The sequence below is a fragment of the Juglans microcarpa x Juglans regia genome, chromosome 8D (genome assembly GCF_004785595.1).
Source record: "Juglans microcarpa x Juglans regia isolate MS1-56 chromosome 8D, Jm3101_v1.0, whole genome shotgun sequence".
Lineage (NCBI taxonomy): Eukaryota > Viridiplantae > Streptophyta > Magnoliopsida > Fagales > Juglandaceae > Juglans > Juglans microcarpa x Juglans regia.
Window position 1 is genome coordinate 34961785 of NC_054608.1, and position 19444 is coordinate 34981228.

Sequence of the window (19444 nt, forward strand, 5' to 3'; positions counted from 1 at the left end):
AAACATAAAATCTAGACCTCCAAGTCATGTCCCACAACCTTCAAAATAAGCCTATCAAATCTGAAACCTTAAATTCCCAAAACCTCAATCCATAAAGTTTACAGAATCTCAAACCTGGCTCTGATACCAACTGTAACACACCGTACCCGGAACGGTCGGAGAATTACTACATGTCACTTACAAACCTGTTTCTCCAATCATTTAAAACTCCAAGGACTTCATAAATAGCACACAATCTCATATTTTCCAAAAAACCTTAATACAAACTCCATAAGTCATCATTACAAAATAACATAAACCAAAGGGGGTCCACAATCTCCCAATAATCTCAACGAAATAAAATGATATATCTTTAGATCTCAATATGTCCAAACAACATAAAGTACTTCAAATACTCAAGTTAAATCCTTCTACTAACAATGGTACTCTTAGGTACTCAACCTTCCATCCATATCTAACCAAGCTCCAATTTCTATTCCTGACCCCCAACTGGGTAATCAATGTCATCTGAAAATATATGAAGATAAGGGATGAGTTATCCACAACTCAGTAAGCAGAGAACATATACTAGTATGTAAACATGTGCCATTTTTAGACAGTTTGGTATCCAGAAAGAAAACATTTCATTTTCATACGCACATCTCGAAATGTGTTATCAGAAAAATCAGAGGGACTTTTCAATCTTTTCATATTCATAAACCATTTTCATATTCAAAAACCGCTTTGGCATAACATAATTGTACATCTTCATCTTATTATGTCATATCGTATCGTATCATGTCATATACCATGTTCAAACCCTGTCGTAGGGTTGTGCTATCCCCGGTGGCCAAACCAGGCAGTATCATGTTGTGAAACTTTCCCTTTTTTCAATCTTGGAGCCCCGAGTGTGCACACAGGAAAGAACACATATAAGACCACTTTGTTTCTAAAGTGGGTGCACTCATATCATATCATGTTGGTACCAAACATATCACGTGAACCAGTATCATCATATCAGAACCATATTCAGAATCAGAATAAAAACAGATAAGTATGCCAAAGGTTTTTCATATCCATATCATATCAAACCACGTGCTGAACATATTTATATCATTTCCATTTAATCATAAACAAACCAAATCATTTTTATATCGTATGTACAAAAATTTACAAATATCGTATTCGCTCTTTTGCACTTTTCAGAAACATGTCAGATATTGCTCATGTCTACACAATTCATGTCAAAAGCATTTCTTTTCTCTTTCATACGTATCTCATGAGTGAATGCAAAACATATACTGAGAATGTTTTTCACCTTTCCTTTTTAAAATAACGTGCACATTTTTACAAACCAACCTCAATTCATTTCTTTTTATGCAAATCTAGTATAGGAACCCCGCTTACCTGGACTTCTTAGCTTTTCAAAAATTTTCTCAAAAGTGCCGAACAAATATTAATCTTCACCTATAAGATAATCACATAAATTTCTATAAATTTCCAATCAATCTCGTATTTCGATATTCAAGCCTAAAACTTCTAAAATAATCCATTTTTAATTCCTCAAACCCAAATTCTCATTATTCTTGAAATACCAACATCACTTTCTAAACTCATCAATATCCAACATAATAACTCCGACTAAAACATTAAATTCTAACTTATTTACGATTGAGATCTTACTATAATTTATAAAACTAAAATAACATAACTATATTGAAATCATTATAAATAGATAATAATACTTTTGTTTAAATAAAAAAAAAATTCTTTTAAAAGGATTTAAAATAAGATTTTGTACTTACCAATCACTTCAAAAATTTATCAGTATTTATATAATAAATATTTTAAATTATCAGTCTCTTACAAAAACCAACTTAACAATATAAAACCACACGTCTACGCCAAATAAAAACATACTCTGCAACCCACGTAATATACTCATGATTTCAAACCCAAAGTACATAATATAAACTCATTAAACTAAACACCCGAAACAACAAATCTAGAGGCATACTTTAAGCGATAAAAAAAGTAATAGCACTTGTTCTATTAGGTTAACATAATTACATATATATATATATATAACTTATAAGAACATGGAAGCCAGACAAACACATACACGGAGGTAAAAACATATATGCGGCGGCAGGGGCTTACCCAAGATAAACCGAGGCACGCGTGGAGGGGTAATGATGGGAACCAAGGTGGGCCTAGTCTTAAAGATATTTTGCAAGTTTCAGATAGACCAATTAGAAGATCAAGGGCCAAGAAGATCAAGGAGGAGGCAATGCAAGCATTGATGCAATCCACTTGGAACGTGTTTAGCAAGAGCCCAACATTCAAGATGGGCTAAAGGATGAAGATTCAGTTTTGATTCATTTGATAAGCTATGGAAGAGGGCAACGACAAGACTTAAAGGCTTTGAGCTCTTGAAGGGTTTCAAGTTGTTTATTTCATTAAACGGGCTTATTTTATTAGTTATACGAATTAGTCTAGAATAATTGGGTTTGAGGATGCTTGGCCCACACATATGTCTTATTTCTTATGAACTAGGGTTTTTGGGAAGTTCTTGTATTTTGGCCATGGGCTTATTTGGAAAGTTATTTTTTAGGAACTAGGGTTTCAAGAGGTTATTGTAGCCGAGTTACTGTAGCGTCGTACTATAGTCGTGGCATTGTTCACGCAGGGGTATTTTTGGAAGATGGGGCATTATTTTAGCTAGGGTTTTAAATAGGTTTTAGTTTAAATACTCTTTGTAGCCTCATTTGAATTAGTTTATGAAATTTAATGAGTTTATTCTTGTTCTTGATTGAACTTTTGAACTTATCAAATGTAAATCACAACCTTTGTGGCGTTCCTCTTTGTAATCTGGGTTCTTGAGATGGGTTCTTCAACGGGTCTAGAGTTTAATATAATCTAGGTTCTTGAAACGAGTTCTCATCGGGTCTAGATTTTCCATCCATTGGCTTGATTTTGGCTTTCTTGGGGAGGTTTCAAGGGATTCCATTCCCGCGGGTTCATATCATTTGGTATTCAGAGCAAGGTTTCCAATCAGGTCTGATTCTATCTTTTAATTCTTGCATCTTTAAATTTAATTCTAGGACTTCATTGTTCTAGGGTTGCAAAAAAAAAATAGAAACAAAAAGTAGGCTGCCGAAATTCTTAAGCTTTTGGGTTTGGCTGAAATTTGCATCACCTAGGGTTTCAAAATTCTAGGGTTTCTTGCATCTCTAAGTTTGTCAATTGCTTGGAGTGCCGTTCCATTGTTTCTGTTCTACTTCATTGTCAATTATTGTGTGCTTGAATTCAATTGCTTGATTTTCACAATTGAATATTGCTGTTTGTGATTGAATTAGAGAAAAGAAGAGAAAAAAAAAAGAAAGGAAAAGAAAAGAAAAGAAAATTCGAAAAAAAAAAAAAAGAAGAAGAAAAGAAAAAGTGGCATATTCAAAGGTTGTTGCATAGTTACAACAAAGAGAAAGAAATACATTTATTGATCGAGCTTTATCATCAATGTGGCTGAAAACATCTTTCTAGTTGGTATCTTGGTTTATAATTACTATTTCCCTCGTATAAATTCCTTGGTCTCGTATCATTTTATTCCTTCCTTGTTTCTCTTGTTCTTGTTTCTTAGACCTAATTACTAGTTGGCATAAAACAAGGTTGCTTTGTTTTGATTGAGTTCAATTAGTTTTTAAAGAACTTGAGTGGGAAAAACTCTTGAGGTAAAAGGCAAGAGCGTGTGAGACTATTATCAAGAAAAAGCCAATTAAGAGTGAAACACGAGTAGAGTGCCATTATTCAAGTGTAAACACGTAAGGGAGTGTATGAGGTTTTCCATTAACATTCTTTTGTGCAGCATTTTACAATGTTTCACCGGAGTGGAAGGGAATGGAAGATAACTCATCCTTTGTGTTGCAAGCCATGCAACAACAGTTTGAGTGGTTGAACTTGGTATTGGGTGAAGTAAGGGATAGTATGGATAGTCAAGAAGCAGTGATTAGAAATCTGCAAGGTGAGAGAGATAGGAGGTGACGTGAGCCTAGAATTGAGAATGGGTATGACAATGGAGAGTATGGTGAGGATGAGGAAGACCTAACATCTGAAGTTGGATTGAGTAGACATAGAGGAGTTAGGCGTGGAAGAGAACTTAGGGCAAACCCAGGGGGTCGAGATAGAGTAGATAAGAACCTTGGGAGCATCAAAATGAAAATACCATCATTCCAAGGTAGAACTGACCCTAAAGTTTATTTAGAGTGAGAGAAAGAATAGAGTTGGTGTTTGATTGTCATAATTACTCTGAGGAGAAGAATATGAAGTTGGCTGTAATTGAGTTCACTGATTATGCGATCATTTGGTGGGATCAATTAGTGACCAATAGGAGGAGGAATCTTGAGAGGCCTGTAGAAACATGGAGAGAGTTGAAAGCTATCATGAGGCGAAAATTTTTACCTAGCCACTACTATAGAGACTTCTATCAAAAATTACAAAATTTTACACAGGGGTCTAGGAGTGTAGAGGATTACCATAAGGAAATGGAGGTGGCTATGATTCGGGCTAATGTAGTGGAGGATCGAGAGGCCACAATGACAAGATTTTTGAGTGGGTTGAATATGGAGATAGCCAATGTAGTTGAGTTGCAACATTATGTGGAGGTAGAGGATATGGTGTACATGGCTATGAAGGTGGAGAGGCGACTAAAAGGAAAGGGTACATCAAAGTATACTTCGATTTCTAGTACACCTTGGAAACCAAAGTGAGACAAAAATGATCAAGCTGTAACAAAGGGGAAGACCGAACCACCTAAGGGAAAAGATTTGGGTGAGGCTGAAACCTCAAAAAAAAGAAAGAATGAGTTGAAAAATAATTGTGAGGCCGAGAGGTCAAAAAAAGAGGAGAGTGGAAGAAAAAAAAAGAGTGTGAAAAGAACAAAGAGAGTGAAAGGAAAAAAGAGAATGAGGCCGAAACATCAAAAGAAAGATAGAGTGAAAAAGAAAATAGAGAGGTGGTTGAGAGTCAAGAAAAAAGAGTGGAGCCACAAGAGGAAAAAGAAAAAGAGATTGCAGAGAGAAACAGAAAGACAAAAGTGAGTTTTTATGCTAATGCAAGCTTTTGTCGTAACGAATTTAACGACTCTTTGCCTAGTGTTGTTATTTTTTTGTTGCAGGAATATGAGGTCATGATTCCTAGCGGTATATGTAGTGGATTGCCACCTATTAGGGAGATAGAGCACTACGTTGATTTTGTGCTAGGTGCGACAATCCCTACCCGACCTTTCTTTAAAGAACATGAGTCCGTGATACACTTGAAGGGACAAGGTAAGTTGTTGACTAGAATGCATGCTAAGTGGGAGGGCTGTATTGAAACTTGTCCTCATGTATTCAAATACACACAAGGTATGGAAAATTTTGTGGTTGATGCTTTAGCAAGAAGGTATGTCATTGTCTTCATTTTAGATGCAAGATTGTTGAGACTTGAATATGATAAGAAATTGCATGCTAATGATGATGACTTTGCTAGTGTGTATGGAACATGTGAGAAAGTTTCGTTTGGTAAGTTCTATAAACTAGATTGGTACTTGTTTAGAGAGAATAGATTTTGTATGTCTACTAGTTTATGCGTAAGTTGCTTGTGTGTGATAGACATGGTGGTTTGTTGGGTAACCTTGGTGTAAGGAAGACTTTTGTTGTGTTGCATGAACGTTTGTGGGAATATCATTTGCCATTCAATGACGTGTTGCATGAATGTTTGTGGAAGTATCATTTGTTATTCATTGATGTATTGCATGAACGTTTGTGGGAGTATCATTTGTCATTCATTGAAGTTTTGCATGAACGTTTGTGGAAGTATCATTTGTCATTGATTAACGTGTTGCATGAACGTTTGTGAGAGTATTACTTGCCATTCATTGAGTTTGCATTTAATTGGAGTGGTCATTTTGGTGTAAAGAAAGCTTTAAGTGTGTTTCATGAACGTTTGTGTGAGTATCATTTTCCATATACTGAGTTGTTGCGTGAACATTTGCGAGAGTATCATTTGCCTTTCATTGAGTTTGCATATAATTGGAGCGGTCATTTTTGTGTGAGGAAAGCTTTAGATATGTTTCATCAACATTTGTGGGAGTATTATTTGCCATTCATTGAGTTTACATATAATTGGAGTGTTCATGCTACTAGTCAATTTTCACCTTTTGAAATTATTTATAGACTTAATCCATTTACTCCTTTAGATTTAACACGTTTACCTGTTGATGACAGGAGTAGCTTGGATGGATTTTTCCAAATTCTTGAACAAATTATTGATAATGCATATCTAATGAATCTTTCAGGTAAGTATCCTGTTTCTGCTATTTTCAATGTTATTAACCATTTTCCCTTTGATCCAGGTGGAGATTCGAGGTCGAATCCTTTTGAGGAGTGGGGGAATGATGGGAACCAAGGTGGGCCTAGTCTTAAAGATATTTTATAAGTTCCAGATGGACCAATTAGAAGTTCAAGGGCCAAGAAGATCAAGGAGAAGGCAATGCAAGCATTGATGCAATCCACTTGGAACGTGTTTAGCAAGAGCCCAACATTCAAGATGGGCTTAAAGGATGAAGATTCAGTTTTGATTCATTTGATAAGCTATGGAAGAGGGCAACGACAAGACTTAAAGGCTTTGAGCTCTTGAAGGGTTTCAACTTGTTTATTTCATTAAACGGGCCTATTTTATTAGTTATACGAATTAGTCTAGAATAATTGGGTTTGAGGATGCTTGGCCCACACATATGTCTTATTTCTTATAAACTAGGATTTTTGGGAAGGCCTTGTATTTTGGCCATGGGCTTATTTGGAAAGTTATTTTTAGGAACTAGGGTTTCAAGAGGTTACTATAGCCGAGTTACTGTAGCGTCGTACTATAGCCGCGGCACTGTTCACGCAAGGGTATTTTTGGAAGATGGGGCATTATTTTGGTTAGAGTTTTAAATAGGTTTTAGTTTAAATACTCTTTGTAGCCTCTTTTTAATTAGTTTATGAAATTTGATGAATTTATTCATTGTGAGTTGAGTTTTACTCCTCTTGTTCTTGATTGAACTTTTGAACTTATCAAAGGTAAATCACAACCTTTGTGGCGTTCCTCCTTGTAATCTGGGTTCTTGAGATGGGTTCTTCAACGGGTCTAGATTTTAATATAATCTAGGTTATTGGAACGAGTTCTCATCGGGTCTAGATTTTTCATCCATTGGCTTGATTTTGGCTTTTTTGGGGAGTTTTCAAATTGATTGTGGGTTCAAGGGATTCCATTCCCGCGGGTTCATATCAAATAAGGCATGACGGGGCTGCCCAAGTTGCTGGCAGAAGAGCTAACGGGGCTCTCACTGGTGGTGGACGATGTACACACATCCTTTGCCTCGATAGTTGATCATCTTTCATTCGCGCGAAACTGATAGCCTCATTTAATATCTGAGGCTTAAACATTTGTATACCATCCGAGATGTCAGTTTTTAAGCCACCCATAAATGTTCCCACAAGAGCTCTTTGTGTCCAGCCTCGTACCCGATTGCCCAAGCGCTCGAATTCCCGCTGGTAATCATGCAGAGAACCATCTTGCCTTATCCTTGAAAGAGTTTCATCAAAATCTTCGCACTCCAAAGACCCAAAGAGAGCCCAGAGTTTGTCTTCAAAATTTTCCCATGGTAGAGCGTGTCCTTCTTCTTGGAATGTCCTGTGTATCCACTGCCACCACTGGTTGGCCTCTCCTTCCAAGTGGTAGGAGGCCAAAGAAACTTTCTGGGCTTCGGACGTATTCTGGAACTCAAAAAATTGGTTTACACGATTGAACCACTCTGTTGGATCATCTCCTGAGAGTCGAGGAAATTCAAGTTTCGCTGTTTTGGAGGATACAACATGCCGTCCCCCGTCGTGGCCTTCATGATATTGGTTACCATGGTTTGGAGGCTCCTGGTTTCCGAGCAATACATCAGAGAGACAAGTAAGAGTTTCTTCCAAATGACGCAGCCTGTCAGCCATGCCGAGCTCCATCCGGTGTTGTGATATCTCGTATTTTAGTGTATTTTAACTAAGGGATTATTTCAATTAATTTAAATATTGGTTCTGTTGTTTTAAAATTTATTGAGTTTCTCGTTGGTTTATTTCATGATTTTTAAGTTGTGAAATCTATTTTGGTGTGCTTTCTTAATATTAAATATTGCTTTGCCTTTAAATTGTTCTTTAATTTAAATTAGCTATTTGTGGGTTTTAAAAATTATTGTGTTGGATTTAATTATTTTATTTAAATTTATTGTTTTGAAATAATTTTCGTTGGATCATATTGTGACCCAAGTTGTGAGGATTGGACCTCATTTCTTTCCCTCCATTTTTTCTTTTCCTCTTTTTCTTTTCTTCTTTTCTTTTTCTCCACATTTCTTTTTCTCCTCTCTCTCTCTCTCTTCTCTCCCGCGCGCGAGCCCCTCCCTTTCTCCCAGTCCGCCCGCCGTCCACCACAGCGCCGCCGTGCGCCACCCATTGCCGTCACTACCCCTCTCGTTTTCTTCCCTTCCGGCCAGCAACCTCATCCTCTAGTTTCTAGCTCCTCTCGCACTGCCATGAGCCCCCATGCACGGCTTCAAGCCGCAGCACCTCTTGTGTTCGCGCGCCGCCGTCACACCGTCATTGGCCACCATTTTTTCACCACACCACCGGCTACCCCCCAGCTATCTAACCCACCCATCCTCAGCTCCGATCCGCCACCGGTGAAGTCCATCCAACTCCATTTCCATTTTGGGCTTTTTGGATTTCAACCGTCCTCTACGCCGCCACCCATGGCCAACCACCACCACTATTAGATTCACCGACATCCCTAATCCCTTCCCTAGTAATTTCGAGTCTTAGTTTGTCTCTGTTCAAAAGTGGGTTTTTGGACCCACGGCCTAGTGCATTTTGCACTGTTATGTTGCTGTGTAGCCACCTCTTGCACCTCTGTGATCCTTCGAAAATTATAATATAGCGCTGTAAGTATTTTTCCAAATAACTTTTGAGATTTAAATGTATTTTTGCTCTAACACATATTTACTGTGATTTGATTGGTTGTGCCGGATTGAGTCCGAGAAGTAAAGGGGTCGGTTGGATTGGAGGATGGAGTTGTGTGATTGGATTATGTTGGGATTTGTTGGCTGTTGAATATTTGTGTTATGTCATATACAACGCAGTTGCACACATGTTCATGTTTGTAAATGAAAATTGGGTTTTCGTGTAATTGCATTCATGTTCATGTGTATATTTGAAAATTGGATTTTCATGTGGGAGAAAGGAAAGAGGCTGTAAGGATGGTGGTAAGCAGGGATGGTGGTAGAGTCCCGCCTGTGATTCCTGCCTACGGTGCACGCGGTATGGATGGTGGTATAGTCCCACCTGTGATTCCCGCCTATAATGCTCTGATAGGTACTCATTGTGTAGAAAGGAACTGTAGGGATGGTGGTAAGCCGGGATGGTGGTATAGTCTCGCCTACAGTGTCTGATAAATGGTTGGATTTTGTGTGAATCATTTTCTGAGAAAATGACGGATTATATTTTTGGGCCAAAATGAGATTTTTGCGTGCGTTGGAAAATAATCATTTTCGGGAAAAATGATATTTTGGGTCTGATGCATATTTCATCATATGCATGCATGTTGGTTGCATTAATGCACTTTTATCTCGTGGGTTGTTTGGATTATTACTTACCTGCTGTATCCTTTTTTTATACCATAGATTTTGATGCAGATGAGAACGAAGAGCCTTCATGGTATTGGTTCCCATAAATAACCTTGCTCTGATGCTAATGGTAGGTCTCAACAAAGATATTCAAATAATAAGTGAATTATTTCTCTTCGGGTGAGAAAGTACCGCATGGTTTGGATAACAAATGCTTTTCTTTTCGATGCCTTCGTTGATAATTCTTTGGCTGCTTAAATAAGCAAGGCCACGTACAAGAATGCCGAAATAAATGACAACATGCAACTGCTAGGAGCTAGTAACCGAAACCCATCACAAACACAAAGACACGTAACAATAGAAAATAGATCACACGAAAATAACATGCAGAAAACAGAGTACACGACGGAATAAATATCCCGAAAACAACTAACTGCTAATGACCAGTCTTCACGCTGCACCACGTTGCCTGCATGCAGTATACGTCTTCCACGTCCAACCTCATCCCATTAAGTGGCCTAGCATATAGGCGCACCTGCTACAGGTCCAGCAATTCCAGATGATGGATCCATGAGCTATAAGGACATCAAGGGCTACATTCAGAAACATGGAGCTGTTGTAATGTATAATGCTACATACGTAGTGAAATACTGCATAGTTGGATCGACCTGGATTGGCTTTGATTATGTTGAAGTTGTCAAAATTAAGGTTTCTTATGCCAAGGAGAAGAAGCTACTTGGTTACTTTGTGTGGCAAGTCCCATATGATGACAATTGGGAGCTTTCTCGAGCAGGTACGAGATGCTGCCCTCACTTTATCTATTTGATTCTTCCTCTGCATAATACTAGTGGGACGTTAATCTATTTGCCTGCATTTTAAACAAATTCAGAATTCAGAATTCAGAATATGAATTGATTTATCATCTTGGCTAAAAGAATTTAAAAAGCCAAAAATTCTCAGGAAGAAAGATTGAAATGGCCTCCTCTGTTCAACTGTATAAAAATATTTGTTTAATTTTTTATTCTATTGTTGTTGGTTGGTTCGTTTGTTCCTTTTTTTTTTTTCTTTTTTTGTCCTGACTTGTACGGTCCTCAACAAATTGATTTTTCGTGGATTAATGTGGTTGTCTAAGAAAGAGATAAGATTTCAATAATTGGAAGTTACCCCACAGAGAGAGACAGTATAAGGATGCCAGATAATCTAAAATATATGAACATCCAATTATTTGTGCATCAAAAGTATCATTAGATAGCAAAATCTGAATTACACTTTTTTTAAGATCTTTGTTGATATATTGCTCTCTCATTAACTTAATGAATCACATGATCAGCTCAAGAGGAAGAAAACAACGACCGTCCAAGAGGCGATTATTAGTGATCATTTTGACAACAACTGCTAGCATTGTTCTACTAGTCCTTGTAGTCTGTTACTTAATGATAAGAATGCGCAGATCAAAAGGTAATTTTTCTTTTGCCACATGTAATCACCATCTAGAAGTATAAGGATTAATTATTAATTAACCACCATTTTCCTGTTTTCCGTTTTCTTTTTTAAATATAGGAATGGTTATTACATCTAAAGATACAGGGTCCAAAGTCAATCATAGAGAAGCTGCAGGAGACTTCAACAGCAATGTTCCTAATCTGCAAGTCTTTAGTTTAAGAGACATTGAGGCAGCTACTGGCCAACTTTCAATTGAAAATAAACTTGGAGAGGGAGGTTATGGTCCCGTTTACAAGGTAAACTTTGTCAGTGTTCAGATTGTGGTTAAGCAACAAAAAAAAAAACAAAACAAATAATAGAGTTCGTGTCGTAGCATTTTTCCAGCAACATCATTAGAGGAGCTTCGACTTTTACACTAGAGTAAATTAGGAGAAAGATGAGTCTATCTAAATCATTCCCATTGAATAATATTTTTCAGCAGGAGTAGCATTGATGTTGTGGCATTGCTCCACCACTATCAATAAGATATTTAAGAAGTATTTTATCGAGTGACAGGTACTATGATGGGTATCCTTTTATTTTGTCAGGGTGTATTACCAAATGGGCAAGAAATAGCAGTTAAAAAACTTTCAAAGACATCTACTCAAGGGTTTGAGGAGTTCAGGAATGAGGTTATATACTCACAGCAAAACTACAGCATGTAAATCTGGTGTGAGTTTTGGGATTTTGCATTGAAAGAGATGAACAAATGCTGATCTACGAGTACATGCCAAACAAAAGCTTGGACTTCTACCTTTTTGGTTTGATATCTTACCTGACTTCAATGAGAGCAACTAGAAAATGTTAAATGCATCATATGAGATTTTGCATCATTGCATGGAAGGCTGCAAGTCTATAATCCATAGCGATGACACTAGTGCCAAACACCTTTAAGCTTAAAGGGAACAAAGGCAATTTCAGCTTAAGCTCCTTGGAGCAGTGGCACATGGTGTCTTTGCAAATTTGTATTTTTTTAGCATGTTAATCCTCATTAGCCCCATGATAATTGTATTACTGACTGTTCCTAATTGCCTTCAGCATAGACCAGATCAGACGGTATCAATTGGATTGGAACAAGCGCATTGACATTATTGAAGGGATTACTCAAGGGCTTCTATATCTCCAAGAATACTCAAGAATAACAATTATTCACCGAGACTTGAAAGCTAGCAACATTTTACTGGATGAAGAGATGAAGCCCAAGATATCAGATTTTGGTATGGCTCGAATATTCACGAAAGATGAACATGAAGCAAACACAGGCCGAATTGTTGGAACATAGTATGTATTCTACCTGATCAAGATTTATAACCAAACCTTTCTTGTTTATGTACTCTACCTGATCAAGATTTATAACCAAACCTTTCTTGTTAAATAACTAACCTTGATTTTAAAATATCCAATGCAGCGGTTATGTTCCTCCTGAATATGTTAGAAAGGGCATATACTCCACTAAATCGGATGTATATAGCTTTGGAGTTCTACTTCTACAAATCATTAGTGGGAAGAGAACTGCTTGTTATTACGGTTCTGATGAGGACCTAAACCTCCTAGAATATGTAAGTAACTTTAGTAGTGTTGCTAAGACTTACTAGGATCAAAATCTTACATTTATTCAACAAACTGACAAGTGTTTGATAACTTCAGGCATATGAGCTGTGGAAAGGGGGTGAAGGCATGGAGTTTATGGATCCATCTCAGGATGACACACTTTCATCATGTAAATCAGTTAGATGCCTGCAAGTAGCTGTTTTATGCGTCCAGGAAAATGCAAATGATAGGCCATCTATGTTGGAAGTTTCCTCAATGCTAAAAACTGAAACGGGAGCTCTAACAATTCCCAAAAAGCCAGCTTTTTCAAAGAAAAGTGATGAAGATGAGGAGAAAAAGTCCACATTGCAGCTTGAAATTTGTTCAGTCAATGACGCAACGGTCTCCAAGATTGTGGCAAGATGAGATGGAGTCTTGGTGAAAAAAACATCCTTTTCTTCATCCTTTTGTTCTCTTATACATGGTATATGTGTTCATTCACACTCATTCAATTAATTTATTGACTCTAGACTCGTGCATTCATAAATTACTTGTACTATACTTCTTCAAGATTCCAGAAGACGTCCTATGCTCAAAAGTACCCAACCAAAGCCCATCTTTTGGACACGTGCCTCAGTCACAAATCCCATGACTTGCATAAATTAGCATTACAATATCCCAATGGCAATTCACAGACTAGTCCCGACGAAACCAAAAAGAGAAATCATAACGAATAATACATGTTAAGGCAGCAGATTTCCCTGCCTCAGAACAACATAGTCAAAAGGAAGTTTCTTGAAGATTGGAGAATACCCAGGAAGAATAATTTGTAATGTTCTAGAAGGGTACCTTGTAACAGAATAGCTAGGTATCACAATGTGATTGGAGGATGGAATTCTGTTATGAAATTGTATCTATATATTGGCCAGCGGATGTACTAAAGAAAGTGGAGAAAATGAAAAACTGAAAGGTGATTGAGGCCTTTTCACAAACAGTTTATCCTCACTCTATCTTTACATAATTCATTAATACATATCTCAAAACACCAAACAAAACATTTAGATCATATTTATAATTGAAGAACAGCAAAATTTTCTGCTTACATTTTATTCAGATAAACTTTCATGGTTTGAAAATGATTAACACTCTGATATATTCGAAAAAAAAAATCCATTTCTTAAAATCCTAACACAGTAACAGAAAATTAAGACAATATCATATATAAAAAAACAAAACACACAATCCAACCATTCCACAAACTAAAATCTTCAATTATAAATTCAAGCAGAACCCAGAAAGCCCGATTCAGTAAAGCTGCAAGCAAATAATATACCTGCTTGATACAGTCCTCCAGACCCATTGCAGCCTCCATAGTCTGCTGTCTAAGTGCTTCCCTATTCCTCTCGTTTCTATGCTCAGTTAAGCCCATTCCCTGTCCTTGAACAGTTGAAGTGTTGAACCACAGGGCAGAAGAGGTTGTTTTTCTGGCATTGGTGTCCAAGAACAAAGCTTTGGACCAAAGAATTAACATCGCTGCAGTCTCCCACGGATTCACAGAACTGTGAGATTCTGTCACCCCCGCGCGCTCTCTCTCTCTCTCTCTCTAAACCTTTTGCGCCGTTTTAGTATTTTTAGCAGCGACAGTTAAAGTTCAGAAAGCGACACCTTTCTGACTCATAGCAACGAATAAATATCGTTACTAGAGAGTAGAGACTGGCGTTTGAAAGACTTCGACTATGTTTCTAAGATGTCGTCATCGACTCAATACGCCAACACTTATCTTCCCTCTCAAACATACAAAAATAAAAACATCTAAACTCAAAAAGTTTTTCACTTCTCTACGAAACATTCTTTTCACTTCTTTAATTGAAATAACATTAAGAATAAAAAATTTATATTACACAAAAAAAATAAAAAATTCGTAGCCATGAGGGTCTATGAATTAAGTATTACAACTGGTCTTGCCGTCCGGCTACTTTGAATTTTTGCCTAGGGAATGCCTACAAAATGATAGTCTTGTCCTTAAACAAGTTGATTAAGTTGTGTTAATTAAGGTTATTGTCCATCCTTGGTCGGAACATTACTCAGCAACCTTATAATTGGCCTGCCAAATGGGTTATTAGAGAACAACGCACGGAGAATGTTTCCTTGACCAATTGTCAAACAGATTCAGTTAGTGGTTGGCATAATCCTTGTAGACATTTGTAGTCTTTTTTTATTGCATAAAAGAAAAAAAAAATGGTCCTGCCGTCCTGCTAGTTCATACAGATCCATTATTCTCGTCTGTCTATGAGATGGATATTCTTGAAAATAGGCAATATTTTGGACTCATTCCGTATGAGGTTGGATTGAAACCAATTACTTGTCAGGAAATGTTACATGTGCAGGTGTATATTCACAAGTTGTTGATGTTCTTGCTTCTCTAGCAGCATATAATCTTTGCAACTTCTTGATCCCTTCAATCCACAATGTTGTCTAAACTTTTTATGATTCTCTTTTATATTTTCCCATCTCTAATATTTCACCCTGCAGAAGCACAGAGTTGGGTGAGACCCGGTTACTGGCTTTCCGGACGAGATATTTCTGAGATAAACTCAACACTCTTTACTCACCTTATTTGTGGTCGTGCCGATATCAACACTTCGAACTATGAGATAAAAATCTCCGATGATGATGAGCACTGCTTCTCCGGTTTCATGACCACTGTCAAACAAAAAAACCCATCAATCACTACCCTTCTGTCCATTGGAGGTGGAAACCAAGACAGCATGGTTCTTTCACTGATGGCCAATAGTTCTGTTGGCAGAAAGTCATTCATTGACTCCTCAATAAAAATGGCCAGAAGCTATAGCTTTCAGGGGCTAGATCTGAGCTGGGTTTTCCCTAACACAAGCTCTGATATGAACAACATGGCCTTACTCCTTGAAGAGTGGCGAGTGTCGGCAGAGTCCGAGGCTAAAGGCTCTAGCCAGCCACAACTGATCTTGACTGCTGTAGCTGGCTTCTCACCAGTTATAAAAAATGTCTCCTATCCTGTGGATTCAATGCAGAAGAACTTGAATTGGATAAACATTGTGGCTCAGAACTATTATGACCCTTCTTGGGTAAACATTACGGGCCCTCGTGCAGCTTTGCATGATCCAGCGAGCCATATTAATACTGCTGATGGCATTAGGGCCTGGATTTATAGGGGACTATCTGCAAATAAATTGGTTTTGGGGTTGCCTTTCTTTGGCTCTGGATGGACACTTCAGAATTCCCAGAACAATGGTATAGGTGCACCCGTCACTGGTCCTGCAACTGGTCGATTGTTTACAGAAAAAGGAAACATCCCCTACAAGTTTATCAAGCAACTTTTCATTCAGAGATATCGGGCTGCTGTAAAGTACAATTCTATTTATGTAATGAATTACTGCGTCAATGGATCAACTTGGATTGGTTTTGATGGTGTTGAGGCTGTCGAAACTAAGGTGTCCTACGCCAAGGAGATGGGGTTGCTCGGTTACTATGTCCTAGAAGTCACGGATGATGACAATTGGGAGCTCTCTCTTTCTGCTGGTAGAAATTAGTGTCTCCTTAGAGTCTATTCTAGATTGTGTGTCCCACCATTTGAAATTTTATCTTGCAATCGACAGAGGAAAGCTAGAGTAGCCATTAACTTGCTGGCACTGAATTATATCAGAAGTTGGCATGATCTCAATGGCCTCTCCTATCTAATTCTGTCTTTTTCATTTCTCCTAGAATCAAAACATAATTAAGCAGCAAGAATTAAATTTGATTAGGTTAGAATGGAGCATGTTGGTATTTTTTTTTTTTTTCTTGCTCTTAGCATTCTATTATATTCCCAGTAGTACAGCAAGTTTGTCAAAACTACTAGACAATGTAGTAACATCTCTACTGATATATTTCTCTCTGATTGAAAAATTATTTTCGCATCATCTCAAGGGGATAAGTCTCACAACAGGGTTGACAGTAATCAGAACCTAAAGTGGAGATTATTAATTATCATTTTGGTTCCAACTGCTTTGTTTATTCTCCTAGTCTCGGTGATGTGCTATTTAAGGAAGAGAAAGCTAAAATCAAAAGGTGATATCTTTTGCTTCAGTTGTAAGTAGGATGTCGATTATTTACTGCTTTTTAAAACAAATGAAAAGAAAAATTGACGTTTATGAATATTTTTCCCGTGTTTGCTTACCCCTTGGTGATACGAATGGTGGATGCAGCTAAAGAACCAGAAGCACTAGTCAACAACATAGTAGCTGCTGGGAACTTAAATAGCAATGTTCCTGATCTTCAGATCTTCAGTTATGCTGATATTGAGATGGCTACTAGTGCATTTTCATTTGAAAATAAGCTAGGAGAGGGTGGATATGGTCCTGTTTACAAGGTAAACATTTTTAGTATAAGTCGTATATAATAAGGAATTGTTCTGAAATAAAAATTGTGGCTGCTAGCTGCTGTATATATCTTGTCAAGGTATATTATTGGCGTATTTTATAAGAAAGTTTTGTAATATGTAACGCCCCGGTCCCGCACGGGTCGGAGAGTTACTTCCTAACACTTAAACTCACATTTCAACAATATTAAAAAAAAACTCCAAATTCCCAATATCATAAAGAAAAATTTGATTCAAACCACTATACTTAAATCATCTCACCCAAAGCCTCAAAATCTTGATCATCAGCTGAACCATCAAAATATCTGAAAAATATTGTGGAGATAAGGGGTGAGTTATCAACAACTCAGTAAGCAGAGAGCATATACTAGCATGTAAACATGAGCATTTATAACATTTGATAAGCAGAACAAAACATTTATTTTCAGAATGCAGAAACAAAACTTTGTACAAAAACATTAGAGCGAAATTTCCAGAAAAGATAAACTTATTCCAAAAAGAAAATCCGTTGGCATTTCCAAACGGAAACATTATAATTAAATCATCTCTTAACATCACATCGGAACAATACCATGTTTAACCCCCGTGGTAGGGTTATAAACCACCATTATACCCGTGGCTGGGCCGTATACCATGTTTCACCCCCGTGGTAGGGTTATAAACCACCATTATACCCGTGGCTGGGCCTTAACAGAAACAGAACAGATTTCATCGAAAATCCGATTACAATCTTATACAGAATCAGAACTTCATGCCAAGGTTTTCAGATGACACATCATTTCAAAACAAAATACTGAAAAGCTTCAGATCATTTCACATGTTCGAGATAAACATAAACCAAAATATTCTCATTTGTTCATAACAAAACTTCTAGATTTTCATATTCGCTCTTTTACATAGTTCAGAAATAAAGTGCACAAAACTAGCTCATGTCCACACTAGTCATGACAGAAAACACTTTCTCTTATATTGGATTTATGCATATGCAGAATAAACATCTGAGGTTGTTTTCAGATCAAATCTTTTCAAAACAAACATGCTTATTTTTCAAGGTCAACCTCATTTTATTTCTTTTATGCAAAACTAGTATATGATTCCCGCTTACCTGGACTTCCTAGCTTTTCCGGAATTTCCTCAAAATGCCGAACAATTATTAATCGTCACCTATAAAATAATCACGTAATTCTCGTAAATTTCCAATTAATCACACATTTCGATATTTAATCCTAGGCTTTTAAAATAACCTGTTTTAATCCTTCAATACCTAACAAATCCTTATAACCTAAAAAAAAAATACCATCATTTTCTAAGATCATCAATATCCACTTACTCGAATTCGTACTGAAGAATAAAATTTATCTAATAAGTATTATGATAATTATAGGACTCAATAAAAATTAATATACAAAATATCTAAAATACCAACAATATTTTATAAATAAAAAGAATACATTGGTTATTAAAAATTTCCATAAAGTAAGTCACCAAAAAAACAATTCATCTCTTAAGAAAACTAGGCTTACTTCCTTTAACTAACAATATTATCAAAACACAATAATAATTATTGAAACTTAAAGCAAAATTCCCATTTAAATAAACCCAAAAAATAAAAAAATAAAGACTACTCACCCGAAAAACATTAGGTTAAAACTGAGAACCTTCCATATATATACATACATATATATATATATATATATATATATATATATATATTAGGTTAAAAACTAGAAAGTACCCGTTAAAACTTTCCATATAAATATATATATATATACACGTACATATATATATGTAAATAAAAATACACCTAAAGAAGAAAAACTAGAGATGAACATACACATGAATAAAAGAAAACAACGGTGACAGGAACTCACTGAGAAGGAAGGGAACATGCGCCAGCGCTCGGAGATAGCTGAGGTCGGCGGTGGAGGTGCGGCGCTTGAGCAGTTGAAAAAAAATGATAGAGAGGGAGAGAGAGATGAACGAGAGAAACACACGGTGAGAGAGTGAGAGAGACGCCAGAGAGATGAAACACGGTGAGAGGGATCCATGCGAGATGCTCACCGAGACAGCAAGAGACAGCGACAAGGTGGTTGGGGCGGCAGCATATCGCGGAGTCGTTGGGCGTCAACGCCGCTGGACTTCCCCTGCCGTGGCTAGCGTCACCGAAAGAGTTGAGTGGTGCTCTGTTTTGAGATGCAAAAACAGGGGTGTTGCATTGGTCATGCGTGGAGGAGTCGAGGCTTACGAGGTGGTTGGATGGTGGTGTCCGTTGGAGGTTGCTGGGTAACTCGGGTTCACGCAGGTAGTAACTGGTTTGTGGTGGATTCTAGGTGCCTTCCGACTTGGTGCAGAGAAGATAGAAGAAAAAAAATAAAATAAAGGTA

General features: G+C 37.2%; 1 protein-coding gene and 1 pseudogene across 1 annotated transcript; both read left to right on the top strand.

The window, feature by feature from the left end:
• The first annotated feature begins 9740 nt into the window (after positions 1-9740).
• Positions 9741-14451, top strand: LOC121242462 (annotated as a pseudogene).
• An 11-nt stretch (positions 14452-14462) lies between these two features.
• Positions 14463-17045, top strand: LOC121242488 (class V chitinase-like). Its single transcript, XM_041140331.1, has 2 exons — positions 14463-16750; positions 16888-17045. Exon 1 carries the CDS (start codon positions 15133-15135, stop codon positions 16231-16233), a length of 1101 nt encoding a protein of 366 aa, XP_040996265.1. The 5' UTR covers positions 14463-15132; the 3' UTR covers positions 16234-16750; positions 16888-17045.
• Positions 17046-19444: the final 2399 nt, after the last annotated feature.